General features: G+C 46.7%; 1 protein-coding gene and 1 pseudogene across 1 annotated transcript; both read right to left on the bottom strand.

Annotated features, from left to right (window-relative positions):
• Window positions 1–52: 52 nt before the first annotated feature.
• LOC139269244 (hydroxycarboxylic acid receptor 3-like) lies at window positions 53–1,120 on the bottom strand. The gene has a single exon (XM_070888332.1). It carries the CDS (start codon window positions 1,118–1,120, stop codon window positions 53–55), a length of 1,068 nt encoding a protein of 355 aa, XP_070744433.1.
• A 10,757-nt stretch (window positions 1,121–11,877) lies between these two features.
• On the bottom strand, window positions 11,878–13,460 carry LOC139269243 (hydroxycarboxylic acid receptor 2-like; annotated as a pseudogene).
• Between the last annotated feature and the right edge of the window lie 6,321 nt (window positions 13,461–19,781).

Below are 19,781 nucleotides of genomic sequence, written 5' to 3'. Positions count from 1 at the left end.
TCAAATTCACCTAATTCCAAGGCTGTGCACTTATTCACAGGTTATACTTTAATTACACAAACTGATAATGCACTGTATACTCAGACTGGGATTGATTACAGGTGGTACAGACCGTTGCCTCTTTTAGATGTTGATCCACAACCAGTTCGATTTTGGGCTCTCTTGGTTGTATTCCTTGACCCGTTGCTGATCTGAAACGGCTCAAATTAAGAGGAACAAGAGCTTTTTTCAAAGCATCTTTAAATGTCGAACTTGAAAAGTAGTAAATAACTGGGTCTAGTACACTGTTCAGATATGTCATAAATAATGTATTATAAAATACATGAACAGCTGTTTCATATGACTTGCAGCCTTCTGTGCTTTGCTTCGTAATTACAACAGCGATTACAGCAACGTTTGTGGGCAAGAAACAAAATATAAACACTGCTGCTACAGCTATCACAAGCTTTACTGCTCGTTTATACTTAATCCTGGTTTCAGTTTTCATCTGTTTTAACTTCCAGATGATGCTGGACGTGGAGAACAAGATAATCGAAGCTGGTAAAATAAACTTGAAAAGAATAAAAACAGTATTAGTCCAGATTGTCATAGGACTTAGAGGCTGGTGTATGTTGAAAGGCTCACAGTATGTCCGATTGGAGTGCTCGAAGGTGTGTTCCTCTGTTAAAAGATGTACCGAAATTGCCACTGCTGCAATCCACAGGATGCCTGCTCCCTTCACTGCACCACTTGCAGCTATCCTGTTCACTTTATGATGTGGGTGGACCACCTTAAAGTAGCGATCAATTGCCATAACTGTAAGGAAAGCGATGCTCCCTACCCGGTTTAGGGAAATCAAAAATACCTTCAAACGGCATGCAACATCACCGAAAATCCAGTTCTTCTCCCGTACAAAGTAATCTGCTCGAAATGGTAAACAGCAGATTAACAGAGTGTCTGCAACCGCCAGATTCAGCGAATAAACAGTATTTGGTTTCCAGGATTTGACATGAAAACCAAAGATCCATAAAGCAATTACATTTCCAATGAATCCGAGGATAAATGTTAAAATAATTACTGGTGGATTATAGGACGAATTAATGTCTTCAACAGAAGGACATAGTTGAGTCATGTTGTCCATTGTCGGCAGTATTATAGTGAACTCAGGCACAGAGTCATAGAAATGAATTAATTAATTGTCTGATGCATATCCTTATATCGAGTTCCTCCACGTTACATCACAGATCATGGGTGGGGTTATAATAAAGTGAGAATATTAAAAGAGTTGTCTCATAAACCTACCAGCAATACTCCTAGAATACCCTCATCATCATAGGCAGTCCCTCGAAATCGAGGAAGTCTTGCTTCCACTCCAAAAGTAAGTTCTCAGGTGACTGAACAGTCCAATATGGGAATTACAGTCTCTGTCACAGGTGGGACAGACAGTCGTTGAGGGAAAGGGTGGATGGAACTGGTTTGCTGCACGCTCCTTCTGCTGCATGTGCTTGTTTTCTGCATACTCTTGGTGACAAGACTCAAGTGCTCAGCGCCCTCCTGGACGCTCGTCCTTCACTTGGGACGGTCTTTGGGACTCCAAGGTGTCGGTGGGGATGTTGCATTTTATCAAGGAGACTTTGAGGGTGTCCTTGAAATGTTTCCTCTGCCCACCTGAGGCTCACTTGCTATGTAGGAGTTCCGAGTAGAGCGCTTGCTTTAGTAGAGCGACTCCAGGCCAGATCCAAGACCGTCCCAACCTCTTACATCAAACTACAATACACGGACGATGCTTGCGTCTGCGCACATTCCAAGACTGAACTCCAAGTCATAGTCAACATCTTCACAGAGGCATACGAAAGCATGGGGCCTTACACTAAACATCCGTAAGACATTAGGAAAATGAAGGTGGTCAGGAGCAACGTTGGCCCCTTAAAATCTGAAAGTGGTGATATTGTCTATGACAATGGGGAAATGGCGGGTATGTTGAATAATTACTTTGCATCAGTATTTACAGTAGAAGAAGAGGAAAGCATGCCAGAAATCCCAAATAAACTAATATTTAATCGGGGAGAGGGACTCAATAAAATTAATGTAAGCAAAATAACAATAATGAAGAAATGGCACTAAAGAGTGACAAATCCCCGAGACTAGATAGTTTCCATCGCAAGGTTCCAAAGGAAGTAGGTGAGCATATTGCAGGTGCCCTAACTATAATCTTCCAAAGTTCTCTAGAGTCAGGAACCGTCCCGGAAGATTGAAAAATTTTGCATGTCACTCCACTTTTTAAGAATGGCGAGAGAGGGAAACCAGGAAATTATAGACCAGTTAGCCTAATATCTGATATCGGGAAATTACTAGGGCTAGATTTTCCGGTCTTTTGCGCTTCGGGTTTTGCCCCGGAGTGCGTGAAAGGCAGCGTTCAAGTCTCCTGCTCCCCTTCACGGTCCTCCGGGCCGATTTTGTGGCGGCGCTCAGTAGCACCACCGTAAAGATCTGTGCCGGGTGTGCAACGCCTCTTGTTGCGACACCATCCAATTTTGACTTGAACCCGACCCACACGCCTGGAATTGCGCCTCGCAATGACCGCCTAGAAAATCATTGCGCTCCAACCATGCCGGTGGCGGTGATGAAGGTAAAGTGCTGTACAAATAAGTGCGAGTGTTTGTTCTTTTAATTTTCTTAGCGATTTGTGTTGTGGTGGCGGGGCAATGTTTTAGGAATGTTTCTGTTTCTTTTTAAGGTGTCCCCCCCCCCACCCCCCGCAGGCTCCTGACGAAGCACACATGGCTTGGCATTTTAGTTCACGAGTTTACCATTTTTGCGCCTCAAAAAGTATACTCCATCTGCCAAATGTTTACCCACTCACTTAGCCTGTCCATATCCCTTCGCAGATTTTTTGTGTCCTTCTCACAACTTGCTTTCCCAACCATCTTTATATCATCAGCAAACTTAGCTACATTACACTCGGTCCCTTCATCCTAATCATTAATATCGATTGTAAATAGTTGAGGCCCCAGCACCAATCCCTATGGCACCCCACTAGTTACTCTTTGCCAACTGGAAAATGGCCCATTTATCCCAATTCTCTGTTTTCTGTTAGATAGCCAATCCTCTATCCATGCTAATATATTACCCCCAACCCCGTGAAATTTTATCTTGTGCAGTAACCTTTTAGTGGCACCTTATCAAATGCCTTCCGAAAATCCAAATACAACAAATCCACTGGTTCCCCCTTATCCACCCTGCTGTTACATCCTCAAAGAACTCCAGCAAATTTGTCAAACATGATTTCCCTTTCATAAAACCATGCTGACTTTGCTTGAATGAATTGTGCTTTTCCAAATGTCCTGCTACTGCTTTCTTAATAATGGACTCCAGTTTTTTCCTAATGACAGATATTAGGCTAACTGTCTATAGTTTCCTGCTTTCTGTCTGCCTCCTTTTTTAAATAGGGGCGTTACATTTCCGGTTTTCCAATCCGCTGGGACCTCCCCAGAATGCAGGGAATTTTGGTAGATTACAACCAATGTAGATTACTATCTCTGCAGCCACTTCTTTTAAAACTCGAGGATGCAGGCCATCAGGTCCGGGGTCTTGTCCGCCTTTAGTCCCATTATTTTACCGAGTACTTCTTCTTTAATGATAGTGATTGTTTTAAGTTCTTCCCTCCCTATTGTCCCTTGATTATCCATTATTGGGATGTTTTTTGTGTCTTCTACCGTGAAGACCAATACAAAATATTTGTTCAAAATCTCTGCCATTTCCCTGTTCCCTTATTAATACATCCTGTACCTGCAGGGGCCAGCTGGCCCTTCAGACACACGGTGAAAAGGCAGTGGGAGCAGATAGCCGCGGAGGTCAATGCCAGGAGTTTAACAACAAGGACCTGATGCAGTGCTGCAAGAAGTTTAATTACCTCACATGAGTGGTCAATGTCAGTGAATGTATCTTCAAATGCCATATCCTACCAATTGCACCACTAGCCTCAGCCACACCCCCATCACTCATACACCTCTATCAATCAGGACTCATACTTAACCTGCATATGTTTCACCCCACCCTCACACACTTAGCATTGTGACAAGCCTGACAAACATATCTCACAGCTTGCACACACTGCCAGCTATTCAACCATGACAGCCACATCCCAACATATTGCACGTCACTCACTGACACAATTCCCTCTCTCTTGCAGGAGAAGGTGGCACACAATTGAAGGCAGCAGAAGGGCGACCAGCATGCCTGCATGTTCTAACCCCATTGGAGGAGATGGTGCTGACCATTATCGGAAGAGTCATTGCTGAAGCTGTGGCCAGTGGCGGGGCTGAAATCATTGAAGATGAAGATATGCTCATACCTAATCCTCCTTCTCACATTCCACTTCCCCCACATCCCACAATCTCTTTTGACTTACAAGCTACAGATGGTGTAAGCAGGCAGCTCTTTCTTCCCTCCATCACGCCCCCCCCGCCCCCCCCGGTCCCACCCTGCCACCGCCCCCTCACCACAAACTTACCTTTGTGCATTTTCCCTTTCAGAAAACCAAGAAGTGCAACCTGGCTAGGCAGTGGAGGAAGGCCATCTGCAGTCTCCTTCACTGAAAGTCAGCAGGCTTCTACCAGCCACACCTAATGATGTGGAATCTATATGGGTAGAGCTGCAGAACACCAAAGGGCAAAAAACGTTAGTGGGAGTTGTGTAGAGACCTCCAAACAGTAGTAGTGATGTTGGGGAGGGCATCAAACAGGAAATTAGGGGTGCGTGCAATAAAGGTGCAGCAGTTATCATGGGTGACTTTAATATGCATATAGATTGGGCTAACCAAACTGGAAGCAATACGGTGGAGGAGGATTTCCTGGAGTGCATAAGGGATGGTTTTCCAGACCAATATGTCGAGGAACCAACTAGGGGGGAGGCCATCTTAGACTGGGTGCTGTGTAATGAGAGAGGATTAATTAGTAATCTCGTTGTGCGAGGCCCCTTGGGATAGAGTGACCATAATATGGTGGAATTCTGCATTAGGATGGAGAATGAAACAATTAATTCAGAGACCATGGTCCAGAACTTAAAGAAGGGTAACTTTGAAGGTATGAGGCGTGAATTGGCTAGGATAGATTGGCGAATGATACTTAAGGGGTTGACAGTGGATGGGCAATGGCAGACATTTAGAGACCGCATGGATGAACTACAACAATTGTACATCCCTGTCTGGCGTAAAAATAAAAAAGGGAAGATGGCTCAACCGTGGCTATCAAGGAAAATCAGGGATAGTATTAAAGCCAAGGAAGTGGCATACAAATTGGCCAGAAATAGCAGCGAACCTGGGGACTGGGAGAAATTTAGAACTCAGCAGAGGAGGACAAAAGGTTTGATTAGGGCAGGGAAAATAGAGTACGAGAGGAAGCTTGCAGGGAACATTAAGACGGACTGCAAAAGTTTCTATAGATATGTAAAGAGAAAATGGTTAGTAAAGACAAACGTAGGTCCCCTGCAGTCAGAATCAGGGGAAGTCATAATGGGGAACAAAGAAATGGCAGACCAATTGAACAAGTACTTTGGTTCGGTATTCACTAAGGAGGACACAAACAACCTTCCGGATATAAAAGGGGTCAGAGGGTCTAGTAAGAAGGAGGAACTGAGGGAAATCCTTATTAGTTGGGAAATTGTGTTGGGGAAATTGATGGGATTGTAGGCCAATAAATCCCCAGGGCCTGATGGACTGCATCCCAGAGTACTTAAGGAGGTGGCCTTGGAAATAGCGGATGCATTGACAGTCATTTTCCAACATTCCATAGACTCTGGATCAGTTCCTATCGAGTGGAGGATAGCCAATGTAACCCCACTTTTTAAAAAAGGAGAAAGAGAGAAAACAGGGAATTATAGACCGGTCAGCCTGACCTCAGTAGTGGGTAAAATGATGGAATCAATTATTAAGGGTGCCGTAGCAGCGCTTTTGGAAAGAGGTGACATGATAGGTCCAAGTCAGCATGGATTTGTGAAAGGGAAATCATGCTTGACAAATCTTCTGGAATTTTTTGAGGATGTTTCCAGTAGAGTGGACAAGGGAGAACCAGTTGATGTGGTATATTTGGATTTTCAGAAGGCTTTCGACAAGGTCCCACACAAGAGATTAATGTGCAAAGTTAAAGCACATGGGATTGGGGGTAGTGTGCTGACATGGATTGAGAACTGGTTGTCAGACAGGAAGCAAAGAGTAGGAGTAAATGGGTACTTTTCAGAATGGCAGGCAGTGACTAGTGGGGTACCGCAAGGTTCTGTGCTGGGGCCCCAGCTGTTTACATTGTACATTAATGATTTGGATGAGGGGATTAAATGTAGTATCTCCAAATTTGCGGATGACACTAAGTTGGGTGGCAGTGTGAGCTGCGAGGAAGATGCTATGAGGCTGCAGAGTGACTTGGATAGGTTAGGTGAGTGGGCAAATGCATGGCAGATGAAGTATAATGTGGATAAATGTGAGGTTATCCACTTTGGTGGTAAAAACAGAGAGACAGTCTATTATCTGAATGGTGACAGATTAGGAAAAGGGGAGGTGCAACGAGACCTGGGTGTCATGGTACATCAGTCATTGAAGGTTGGTATGCAGGTACAGCAGGCGGTTAAGAAAGCAAATGGCATGTTGGCCTTCATAGCGAGGGGATTTGAGTACAGGGGCAGGGAGGTATTGCTACAGTTGTACAGGGCCTTGGTGAGGCCACACCTGGAGTATTGTGTACAGTTTTGGTCTCCTAACTTGAGGAAGGACATTCTTGTTATTGAGGGAGTGCAGCGAAGGTTCACCACACTGATTCCCGGGGTGGCGGGACTGACATATCAAGAAAGACTGGATCAACTGGGCTTGTATTCACTGGAGTTCAGAAGAATGAGAGGGGATCTCATAGAAACGTTTAAAATTCTGACGGGTTTAGACAGGTTAGATGCAGGAAAAATGTTCCCAATGTTGGGGAAGTCCAGAACCAGGGGTCACAGTCTAAGGATAAGGGGAAAGCCATTTAGGACTGAGATGAGGAGAAACTTCTTCACCCAGAGAGTGGTGAACCTGTGGAATTCTCTACCACAGAAAGTTGTTGAGGCCAATTCACTAATATATTCAAAAAGGAGTTAGATATAATCCTTACTACTAGGGGGATCAAGGGGTATGGCGAGAAAGCAGGAATGGGGTACTGAAGTTGCATGTTCAGCCATGAACTCATTGAATGGCGCTGCAGGCTTGAAGGGCCGAATGGCCTACTCCTGCACCTATTTTCTATGTTTCTATGTTTCTATGCTGCAGCCACTTGGGTAGAACTGGGTAGGAGCATGAGGACAGGCAAAGGACATTGAAGACAGGCACTAAGGGAATGCAGAGGATGATTAGTTTAAGTATGTATGCAATATGGCATGGTTTCATTCATACATTTGGTTTGCAATGTTTATTTTGTGTTGGCTTTAAATTTTGCATTGTGGCCAAGAAGAGGATGTGATGGTCAGTGACCAAGGGAAGGTAAGGAGTCATCATCATAGGCTGCCGCTGGGCCCTGGCCCCGAACTCACACCTTTCCTGGGCCCTGATCACATCCCTCCATAATCTATCGCCGCTCCTTCGGCTCAATCTCGCCGCTCCTGCTGTGGTCTGCCCACGCTCCAATCACTGACCTGGACCTTGATGATGTCACTCTTCGCTGCCGTCGCAGCTCATGCTGCTCCCTGAAGTGTTATGCCTCCACACTGCTCCCAGGCACCGCACCTCCGCTCCTTTTATGGTAAGGCGTATGGTACTGTTGGTGAACGGGTTGACGTCTTCATATACAGCCCAGGCAGAAAAGTGCTGTCCAGGCTGTTGCCTCCCTTCCTCTTCCTCCTCTTCCTCCTCCTCATATTCCTGCTCCTTAGCTTCTCATCTGATAGCTGGTGGCATGGGCTGTCCCCTCATGATGGCAAGGTTGTGCAGCATGCAGCACCCCACCACAAATCTTGTGAGCCACTCAGCCGAGTACTGCAGAGCTCCTCCAGCGCGGTCCAGACAGCAGAATCGTTCCTTTGGCATGCCAATGCTCTGCTCTATCACATTTCTTGTAGCAAGATGGCTTTCATTGTATGCATGCTGCGCACGTGTGTGTGGATTGCAAACTGACGTCATGAGCCATGTGGTCAGCAGATAGCCCTTGTCGCCCAGTAGCCACTCTTTGGTTTGCCATGGTGCCTGAAATACAACTGGCACAGTGGACTGCAGCAGAATGAAGGCATCATGACTGCTGCGGGGTTACCAGCCATTGACCAGCATGATGCGCTGCCAACGTGGAGGTTGAGGAAGTGGAATGCCTTTCCATTCTGCTACATGGCAGAGTTGACGTGCAGCACCCACAAAGCAATGTGTGTGCAGTCAATGGCACCCTGCATCATCGGGAAGCCTGCAAACCTTGCGAACCCTCATGCTTGCTTCGCCTGCTTGTTTCCGGCAAGAGGGAATGAAATGAAGTTAGCTCTCTTTGAATAGAGAGCCTCAGTGACCTACCTTATGCAACCGTGGATGGCAAACTGAGATGTTGCTAATAAAGGCAGCACCAGCCTGGAAGGAGCCAGACACGTAAAGGTTCATAGCTACGGTCACCTTCACAGTCACTGGCAATGTGGTCCTTGTCCTGCTCTGAGGTTGGAGTTGTGACTGCAGCATTTGGCTAATTTCAGTGAGGACCTCTTTAGTGAAGCGCAGACATCACACACATTGTTCCTTGCTAAGGTTCAGGTCGGAGAATTGCTCCCTGAACACCCTGGCGAATATGGCCACTTGCTGAGAGCCCTTCTCCAACTCCCTCTCCCAGCAGCTTGTCCTGCTCTGCATTGCCTCTGCTCATTCTCGCAATCATGTTCGATTGAAAGAAAAAGGCCGACTATTTGTGCAGAAGCCTTGAAGTCAGCAAAAAGTATTTCAGCACCTGTGGCACCACGCCCTGTAGACTTTTGAAACTTGAAACAAGTATGGAAAGCACCAATAATGTGTAGAATCGTAGCAACAACGAGAAGAAATTAACCAGCAACTTACCTGTAAGTTGTTGATGATCCCTTTAAGTAGCGCTGGTGGTGCGGGGGTCCTTCCTGCTGCTTAACACGTGTTCAGGTGTGTGAGCTTAAGAGAGAGCATCGCTTGAACACTAACTGTGCGTGAGCTAACGCTTTTACCAAGATGGAGTCCTGCGCGTTTCGCGTCACAAGTGTGCGCATGCACCACAAATGTTATTTTGGAACTCTAAGGGCACTCATAGCATGCAAAAAACAGATGCTACTGAGCCCAATTTCTTGGGCTTATTTTCTCAGTGTTTACCCAATAAAAAGATTTAACTTACAATGGAATTTATTTGCTTGGAATTATGTGCAAATGTTTAAATTAATTTTAGAAAGTTTTTTGAAAATTATACATTGACGTTACAACATGGAAACAGGCCATGTGGGTTGGTGTTTACCCTCCATATGAGCAAATAGTTCCAATCACATTTATTCACCCTGTCCCCATATTCCTTCATAGAATCATATAAATTTACAGCACGGAAGGAGGCCATTTCAGCCCATCGTATCCATGCCAGCCAACAAAGAGCTATCCAGCCTAATCCCACTTCCCGGCTCTTGGTCTGTAGGCTTGTAGGTTATGGCACTTCAAGTGGATGTCAAGGTACTTTTTAAATGTGGTGAGGGTTTCTGCCTCTACCAGCCTTTCAGGCAGTGAGTTCCAGACCCCCACCCTCTGGGTGAAAAGATTTCTCCTCAAATCTCCTCTAAATCTCCTACCAATTACTTGAAATCCATGTCCTCTGGTTGTTGACCTTTCTGCTAAGGGAGTAGGTCCACCTTATCTAGGCCCCTCATAAGTACATGCACCTCAATAAGGTCTCCCCTCAGCCTCCTCTGTTCCAAAGAAAACAACCCCAGCCTATCCAATCTTTTCTCATAGCTAAAATCCTCCAATCCAGGCAACATCCTCGTAAATCCCCACTCTGTACACTCTCTAATGCAATCACATCTTTCCTGTAATGTGATGACCAGAACTGCACACATTACTCTAGCTGTGGCCTAACTAGTGTTTTATACAGTTCAAGCATAACCTTCCTGCTCTTGTATTTTATGCCTTAACCACCTTATCTATCTGGCCTGCTACCTTCAGGGAACCTCCTGCTGATTAGCACCTACCACCTTCCCTCAGCTGATAAACCAATACTGCTCCATGTTGAACACCATTTGGAAGAAGCACTGAGAGTAGCAAGGGTACAGAATGTACTCTGGGTGGGGGACTTCAATGTCCATCGCCAAGAGTGGCTTGGTAGCACCACTACTGACCAAGCTTGCCGAGTCCTGAAGGATATAGCTGCCAGTCTGGGCCTGCGAAAGGTGGTGAGAGAACCAACACAAGGGAAAAGCCTACTTAACCTCGTCCTCACCGATCTACCTGTTGCAGATGCATTTGTCCATGACAGCATTGGTAGCAGTGACTGCCACACAGTCATTGTGGAGACGAAGTCCCGTCTTCACACTGAGGACATCCTTCATCATGTGTGGCACTACTACTGTGCTAAATGGGATAGATTCAGAACAGATCTAGCAGCTTGAAACTGAGCATCCATGAGGCGCTGTGGGCCATCAGCAGCAGTAGAATTATATTTCACCACAATCTGTAATCTCATGGCCCGGCATATCCCTCACTCTACCATTACCATCAAGCCAGGGGGCCAAGCCTGGTGCAATAAAGAGTGTAGAAGAACATGCCAGGAGCAGCACTAGGTTGTACCTAAAAATGAGGTGCTAGCCTGGGGAAGCTGCAACACAGGACAACATGCAAGCTAAACAGCAGAAGCAGCATGCTATAGACAGGGCTAAAGATCCCACAATGAATGCATCAGATCAAAGCTCTGCAGTCTTGCCACATCAAATCGTGAATGGTGGTGGATCATTAAACAAAAATGGGAAGAGGAGGCTCCATGAATATCCCCATCCTCAACGATGGCGGAGTCCAGCACGGCAGTGCAAAAGATAAGGCTGAAGCATTTGCCTTCTTTGTTACTATTGAGTTGTATCTTTCGTGGCCTTTGTTGATTTTTTGAAGACATTATCAGTAAATTCTACTCCAATGTTATACCACATTTCCTATTAGACTCATTTGCAATGATACGTGAGAAAAGTATGTTGTGGTTGGGTTGAGTGGGATACGGCTGACAAGGGCGCATTTTGGTAACTTTCCAGCTCCAGGGGCAGCATCGGTAACAAACATTCTGAACGGCAGATGTCCCGTAGGTTTTTTGTCCACATATTTGAAGTGCAGGGCCAGGCTGTTACACCGTTGAGATATGTATCTTTTCCCTGTTACCTGGGAGAAATGGCAACCACCTCTTCATGACAAGTTAAGATCCCAGGAGGAATAGGACTTTTCTAAATCAATACAAGCCTCCCATACACCACAAAAACCAAGCGTTTCCTCTTTTCTCACTGGTTCCTCTCACATTATAAATAGCTTGCACTATTCTCACCTGCTAGAAACTGGACAACATTTCCATCCTTGTAGGAATCCTACTCAGTTGTATAAGACTGTATCCCTACTTCTCCGTATACAACTGCAAGTGCTGTATGACCTTACATTCTCCATAACTTATCGGGATCTGCAAACCCTGTACAAATCACTCGTTAATTTTATAGAATTAGAATAAATATTTTGCGGGTGGATAACTTGACTTTGAAAATTGCACTTTATTTCAGCACGTTCGTTACAAACAGATTAACTAATTAAAAAATGTCTCAAATTCACCTAATTCCAAGGCTTTGCACTTATTCACAGGTTATACTTTAATTACACAAACTGATAATGCACTGTATACTCAGACTGGGATTGATTACAGGTGGTACAGACCGTTGCCTCTTTTAGATGTTGATCCACAACAGTTTGGTTTTGGGCTCTCTTGGTTGTATTCCTTGACCCGTTGCTGATCTGAAACGGCTCAAATTAAGAGGAACAAGAGCTTTCTTCAAAGCATCTTTAAATGTCGAACTTGACTAGTACATAGAAACATAGAAACATAGAAAATAGGTGCAGGAGTAGGCCATTCAGCCCTTCTAGCCTGCACCGCCATTCAATGAGTTCATGGCAGAACATACAACTTCAGTACCCCCTTCCTGCTTTCTCGCCATACCCCTTGATTCCCCGAGTAGTAAGGACTTCATCTAACTCCCTTTTGAATGTATTTAGTGAATTGGCCTCAACTACTTTCTGTGGTAGAGAATTCCACAGGTTCACCACTCTCTGGGTGAAGAAGTTTCTCCTCATCTTGGTCCTAAATGGCTTACCCCTTATCCTTAGGCTGCGACCCCTGGTTCTGGACTTCCCCAACATCGGGAACATTCTTCCTGCATCTAACCTGTCTAAACCCGTCAGAATTTTAAACGTTTCTATGAGGTCCCCTCTCATTCTTCTGAACTCCAGTGAATACAAGCCCAGTTGATCCAGTCTTTCTTGATAGGTTAGTCCCACCATCCCGGGAATCAGTCTGGTGAATCTTCGCTGCACTCCCTCAATAGCAAGAATGTCCTTCCTCAAGTTAGGAGACCAAAACTGTACACAATACTCCAGGTGTGGCCTCACCAAGGCCCTGTACAACTGTAGCAACACACTGTTCAGATATGTCATAAATAATGTATTATAAAATACATGAACAGCTGTTTCATATGACTTGCAGCCTTCTGTGCTTTGCTTCGTAATTACAACAGTGATTACAGCAACGTTTGTGGGCAAGAAACAAAATATAAACACTGCTGCTACAGCTATCACAAGCTTTACTGCTCGTTTATACTTAATCCTGATTTCAGTTTTCATCTGTTTTAACTTCCAGATGATGCTGGACGTGGAGAACAAGATAATCGAAGCTGGTAAAATAAACTTGAAAAGAATAAAAACAATATCAGTCCAGATTGTCATAGGACTTAGAGGCTGGTGTATGTTGAAAGGCTCACAGTATGTCCGATTGGAGTGCTCGAAGGTGTGTTCCTCTGTTTAAAAGATGTACCGAAATTGCCACTGCTGCAAACCACAGGATGCCTGCTCCCTTCACTGCACCACTTGCAGCTATCCTGTTCACTTTATGGTGTGGGTGGACCACCTTAAAGTAGCGATCAATTGCCATAACTGTAAGGAAAGCGATGCTCCCTACCCGGTTTAGGGAAATCAAAAATACCTTCAAACGGCATGCAACATCACCGAAAATCCAGTTCTTCTCCCGTACAAAGTAATCTGCTCGAAATGGTAAACAGCAGATTAACAGAGTGTCTGCAACCGCCAGATTCAGCGAATAAACAGTATTTGGTTTCCAGGATTTGACATGAAAACCAAAGATCCATAAAGCAATTACATTTCCAATGAATCTGAGGATAAATGTTATAATAATTACTGGCGGATTGTAGGACGAATTAATGTTTTCAACAGAAGGACATAGTTGAGTCATGTTGTCCATTGTCGGCAATATTATAGTGAACTCAGGCACAGAGCCATAGAAATGAATTAATTAACTGATTAATGCACAACTTTATATCGCTTCCAATCCAAAAGTGAGTTCTCAGGTGACTGAACAGTCTAATATGGGAATTACAGTCTCTGCCACAGGTGGGACAGACAGTCGTTGGAGGAAAGGATGGGTGGGGACTTGGGTTCGCCATACACTCCTGCTGTCTGCGCTTGTTTTCTGCATGCTCTCGGTGACGAGACTCGAGGTGCTCAGCGCCCTCCCGGATGCTCATCCTCCACTTAGGGCGGTCTTTGGCCAGGAACTCCCAGGTGTCAGGGAGGCTATGAGGGTATTCTTGAAATGTTTCCTCCACCCACCTGGGGCTCGCTTGCCATGTAGGAGTTCCGAGTAGAGTGATTGCTTTGGGAATTTTGTGTTAGGCATGCGAACAATGTGGCCCACCCAACGGAGCTGGTCGGATGTGGTCAGTGCTTCGAAGTTGTGTATATTGGCCTGATCGAGAACACTCATCATAGGCAGTCCCTCGAAATCGACTTGCTTCACTTCAAAAGTGAGTTCTCAGGTGACTGAACAGTCCAACACGGGAATTACAGTCTCTGTCAGAGGTGAGACAGACAGTCGTTGAAGCAAAGGGTGGGTGGGGAGTCTGGTTTGCCGCATGCTCCTTCCGCTGCCTGCACTTGTTTTCTGCATGCTAACTGTTATGTATGCAACACAATGTAACCAGCATTTTACCACCACTAGCGGGCATATCTGTTGGAGTCCCAAGGGATCCCAGCATCCCTTGGACGCACTGTATATAAGCAAGCCTCCCATGCTGTACCAACACTCTGGAGTTAGAATAAAGAGACTAAGGTCACACTTGCTCACATCTACATTACTCAGTCACATTGGTTTATTTAAGATAACAACTGGCAACGAGATAACAAACCATGCAGAGAATGCAGAGAACTGTTGGTATCTATTGTGTTCCTAACACAGATGAGACTGCACACAGGGAGGTTAAAGTAACAGTGACCTCAGTCTTTATTAAGACACTCCAGAGTGAGGAACAGGCCTTAGGGCCAGCTTATATATAGTGCTCCCAAGGGATGCTGGGATCCCTTGGGACTTCAGGGGATGCACTCCCTGGTGGCAGACAATGGGAGTACATGATTTACAGATACACAACATCACCCCCACCCAAAGTCAAAGTGAAAACTATTTACAAGGTGAGGCGGTCGGGAGCCTTTCTTTCCCTGGTGGTCCGACTCGGTACAAATGTCTGTTCTGGTGTGTTGGCTGTGCCCTCGCTGGGCTGGCGTGTTGTTGGCCCTGCAGGGCTGCTGGGTGAGCCTGGTCTTGCTGGGCTGTTGGGCGTGATGGGTTCGATTTCCTGGTCCGGGGTGGTGTCGTTGATCCTTTGGGTGTGTGTTGTGGGCTCAAAAAAGGTGGTGTCTGCTGTGGGTTGTTCAGGGCAGTTGGTGAACTGCAGCCTCGTTTGGTCCAGGTGCTTTCTGCAAATGTGTCCATTGTCTAGTTTGACTACAAACACCCTACTCCCTTCTTTAGCTATCACCGTGCCCGCGATCCACTTGGGACCATGTCCATAGTTTAGCACAAACACAGAGTCATTCAGATCAATTTCCCGTGACACAGTGGCGTGACCATCGTTTACATTTTGTTGCTGCCGCCTACTCTCTACCTGATCATGCAGGTTGGGGTAAACCAGCGAGAGTCTGGTTTTAAGTGTCCTTTTCATGAGTAGCTCAGCCGGGGTCACCCCTGTGAGCGAGTGGGGTCTCGTGCGGTAGCTGAGCAGTACTCGGGACAGACGGGTTTGTAGTGAGCCTTTTGTGACTCATTTAAGGCACTGTTTGATTGTTTGTACTGCCCGCTCTGCCTGCTCATTGGAGGCTGGTTTAAACGGGGCTGAGATGACATGTTTGATCCCATTGCGGGTTATGAATTCTTTAAATTCGGCACTGGTGAAACATGGCCCATTGTCACTGACCAGTATGTCAGGCAGGCCGTGGGTGGCAAACATGGCCCTCAGGCTTTCAATGGTGGCGGTGGCGGTGCTTCCCGACATTATTTCACGTTCAATCCATTTTGAAAAAGCATCCACCACCACCAGGAACATTTTACCGAGAAATGGGCCCGCATAGTCGACATGGGAAACTTAGTGGTGCCTCTCTGGGCGCGTTGCTCAACTGAGCACACACGCTGCATTGCCGTACACAGGACTCTAAGTCAGAGTCAATACCGGGCCACCACATGTGGGATCTGGCTATCACTTTCATCATTACTGTACCCGGGTGTGTGCTGTGGAGATCAGAAATGAACGCCTCCCTGCCCTTTTTGGGTAGTACTACGCTGTTACAACACATCAGGCAGTCTGCCTGAATGGACAGCTCGTCCTTTCGCCGCTGGAACGGCTTGATTAGCTCTTGCATTTCAACGGGGATGCTGGCCCAGCTCCCATGCAGTACACAGTTTTTTTTACTAGGGACAGCAGAGGATCTTGGCTGGTCCAAGTCCTAATCTGGCGGGCCGTGACAGGTGATTTATCATTTTCAAACGCTTCCATGACCATCAACAAGTCTGCGGGCTGCGCCACCATCAACAAGTTTGCAGGCTGCGCCATTTCCACCCCCATGGTGGGCAATGGTAGCCGACTGAGAGCATCTGCACAGTTCTCGGTGCCTGGCCTGTGGCAGATGATATAGTTATACGCTGATAGCGCGATTGCCCACCTTTGTATGCTGGCTGAGGCATTAGTATTTATCCCCTTGTTTTCAGTGAACAGGGATATGAGGGGCATGTGACTGGTTTCCAGCTCAAATTTGAGGCCAAACAGGTACTGATGCATTTTCTTTACCCCGAACACACACGCTAATGCCTCTTTCTCAATCATGCTGTAGGCCCTTTCGGCCTTTGACAAGCTCCTGGAGGCGTAGGCGACAGGTTGCAACTGCCCCGCAGCATTAGCTTGTTTTAATGCACACCCGACTCTGCACGATGACGCATTACATGCTAGCACAAGCCTTTTACATGGGTTATACAATACAAGCAGCTTGTTGAAGCATAAAATGTTTCTGGCTTTCTCAAAAGCAATTACTTGGTTTTTTCCCCATACCCAGTTCTCACCTTTACGCAATAACACATGTAGGGGCTCTAAGAGGGTGCTAACCCCGGTAGGAAGTTACCAAAATAGTTGAGGAGTCCCACGAACGACCGCAGCTCCATGACGTTCTGTGGCCTGGGTGCATTCCTGATAGCCTCTGTCTTGGCGTCTGTGGGCCGAATGCCATCCGCTGCAATCTTTCCCCACTTCTGTTGCCATGAAGACGCATTTTGACCTCTTCAGCCGCAGCCCTACGCGATCCAGTCGCTGGAGGACCTCCTCCAGATTTTGTAGGTGCTCGACGGTGTCCCGACCCGTGACCAATATGTCGTCCTGAAAAACCACCGTGTGTGGTAGCGACTTGAGTAGGCTCTCCATGTTTCTTTGGAAGATCGCTGCAGCCGACCGAATTCCAAATGGGCATCTGTTGTAGATGAACAGTCCCTTGTGCGTGTTGATGCAGGTGAGGCCCTTCGAAGACTCCTCCAGCTCCTGCGTCATGTAGGCCAAAGTCAGGTCGAGCTTGGTGAATGTCTTGCCTCCTGCCAGGGTCGCAAATAGGTCGTCTGCCTTAGGTAGCGGGTATTGGTCCTGTAGCGAGAAACGATTAACAGGTACTTTATAATCGCCGCAAATCCTGACCATGCCATCACTTTTGAGTACTGGAACAATTGGGCTTGCCCACTCACTGAATTCCACTGGGGGGATGATGCCCTCGCGTTGCAGCCTATCCAGCTCGATTTCCACTCTCTCCCTTATCATGTGAGGTACCGCTCGCGCCTTGTGGTGAATGGGTCGTGCCTCTGGGACCAAGTGGATCCACACCTTCGCCCCAAAAGTTTCCAATGCCTGGCTCAAAAAGGGAAGGAAATTTGTTAAGAACCTGGGTACATGAGGCCTCATCGACATGTGATAGCGCTCGGATGTCATCCCAGTTCCAGCGGATTTTGCCCTGCCAGCTACTTCCTAGCAGTGTGGGGCCATCGCCCGGGACAATCCAGAGTGGCAGTTCATGCACCGTGCCCTCGTAGGTGACCTTGACCATGGTACTTCCCAGGACAGTGATAAGCTCTTTGGTGTACATTCTCAGTTTCGTGTGGATGGGGCTCAGGGCTGGTCTGAGTGCCTTGTTGCACCACAGTCTCTCAAACATCTTTTTACTCATGATGGATTGGCTAGCGCCAGTGTCCAGTTCCATGGCTACGGGTAAGCCATTCAATTTTACATTTAACATTATAGGTTGACATTTCGTCGAAAATGTGTGCACCCCCTGTGCTTCAGCATCTGCCTCCTCTCTCTGAGGCTTGAAATTGCTTTGGTCCACCATGGACCCATCGTGGTGGTTAGCAGGTTTTGAAGAGCTTGCAGCTTGTCTGCAAGCTCGTTGGAGGTGCCCTATTGTTCCATAGCTCTTGAAAACATACCCTTTGAAGCGGTATGAATAGGCTGAATGGAAGCCTCCGCAACGCCAACAAGGTGTGAATTGCCTTGCATTCATTCTTTGTTGCGGACTCTGAGTCATCTGGGTCACCTGAGGCCTGCTGGCAGTTGCAGACTCATGGTTTCTGCCCTGTACATTTCTGCTCGCAAACACAGTTCCAGTTAGTTTATGAACATTGTTAGCACTTGTGTGCTGAGAGATTTGTTTGGTGTTATCACTGGTGGACATAAACGCCTGTGCTATCGCAATGGCCTTACTGAGGGTCGGTGTCTCTACAGTCAAAAGTTTTTGTAGGATGGTCTCATGTCCAATGCCCAGTACAAAAAAGTCTCTGAGCATTTTCTCCAGGTAGCCATCAAACTCACATTGTCCTGCAAGTCGCCTTAGCTCGGCGACGTAGCTCACCACTTCCTGACCTTTAGATCGCTGGCACGTGTAGAACCGATACCTCACCATCAGCATGCTCTCCCTCGGGTTAAGATGCTCCCGAACCAGTGTACACAGCTCCTTATATGACTTATTGTGGGTTTCACCAGAGCCAGAAGACTCTTCATGAGCCTGTAGGTCGGTGCCCCGCAGACCGTGAGGAGGACCGCTCTCCTTTTTGCAGCGCTTCCTTCTCCGTCCAGCTCATTGGCTACAAAGTACTGTTCTAGCCGTTCGACATAGGCTTCCCAGTCCTCACCCTCTGAGAACTTCTCCAGGATGCCCACAGTTTGCTGCATCTTTGCTTTGGATTCGTATACTCGTTGCCAATTATTGTGTTCCTAACACAGTTGAGATTGCACACAGGGAGGTTAAAGTAACAGTGACCTCAGTCTTTATTAAGACACTCCAGAGTGATGAACAGGCCTTAGGGGCCGGCTTATATACAGTGCTCCCAAGGGATGCTGGAATCCCTTGGGACTTCAGGGGATGCACTCCCTGGTGGCGGAACATGGGAGTGCATGATTTACAGATACACAACAGTATCCCAGGGGAAATGCTCAGAAGGGGACGATTGGGAAGCCTTCGTGGAGCAATTCGACCAATACTTCATGGCCAACGAGCTGGAAGGGAGTGCAAACTCTGCCAAACGAAGGGCGATCCTCCTCACCGTCTGCGGGGCAACAACCTATGGCCTCATGAAGAATCTTCTTGCTCTGGTGAAACCAACAACCAAATCCTATGAAGAACTGTGTACGCTGGTCCGGGAGCACCTAAATCCGCAGGAGAGTGTTCTGATGGCGTATACGATTTTACACATGTCAACGGTCTAAAGGCCAGGAAGTGGCGAGCTACGTCGCCGAACTAAAGACATTGCGAATTCGAGGGATTCCTGGAGCAAATGCTAAGAGACTTTTCTGTGCTTGGCATTGGCCATGAGGTTATCCTTCGCAAACTATTGACTGTTGAAACACCGAACCTAAGCAAAACCATAATGACAGCCCAGGCATTTATGTCCACCAGCGATAACACCAAACCAATTTTGCAGCATAAAGATGTTTCGGCAAGTACTGTACACAAAGTAATGTAGTTTTCAGGCAGGAATGCATATGGCAGAAGGTACACACCTCAGCTGCTTGACCTCAGATGACTCAGAGTCCACCATCGAGCGTTAATGCGAGGCAATTAACACCTTGTTGGCGCTGCGGAGGTGATCATCGAGCCCATCAATGCCGCTTCAAACACAATGCGTGCAAAGGCTGCAGAACAATGGAACACCTCCAGCGAATGTGCAGGCGAGCTGCAAATCCTGCAAACCATCACGTTGCAGAGGAAG

The sequence above is a fragment of the Pristiophorus japonicus genome, chromosome 8 (assembly GCF_044704955.1).
Source record: "Pristiophorus japonicus isolate sPriJap1 chromosome 8, sPriJap1.hap1, whole genome shotgun sequence".
NCBI classification, from domain to species: domain Eukaryota; kingdom Metazoa; phylum Chordata; class Chondrichthyes; family Pristiophoridae; genus Pristiophorus; species Pristiophorus japonicus.
The sequence above is the reverse complement of the archived record's forward strand: the minus strand, read 5'-3'. Positions and strand labels throughout refer to the sequence as shown.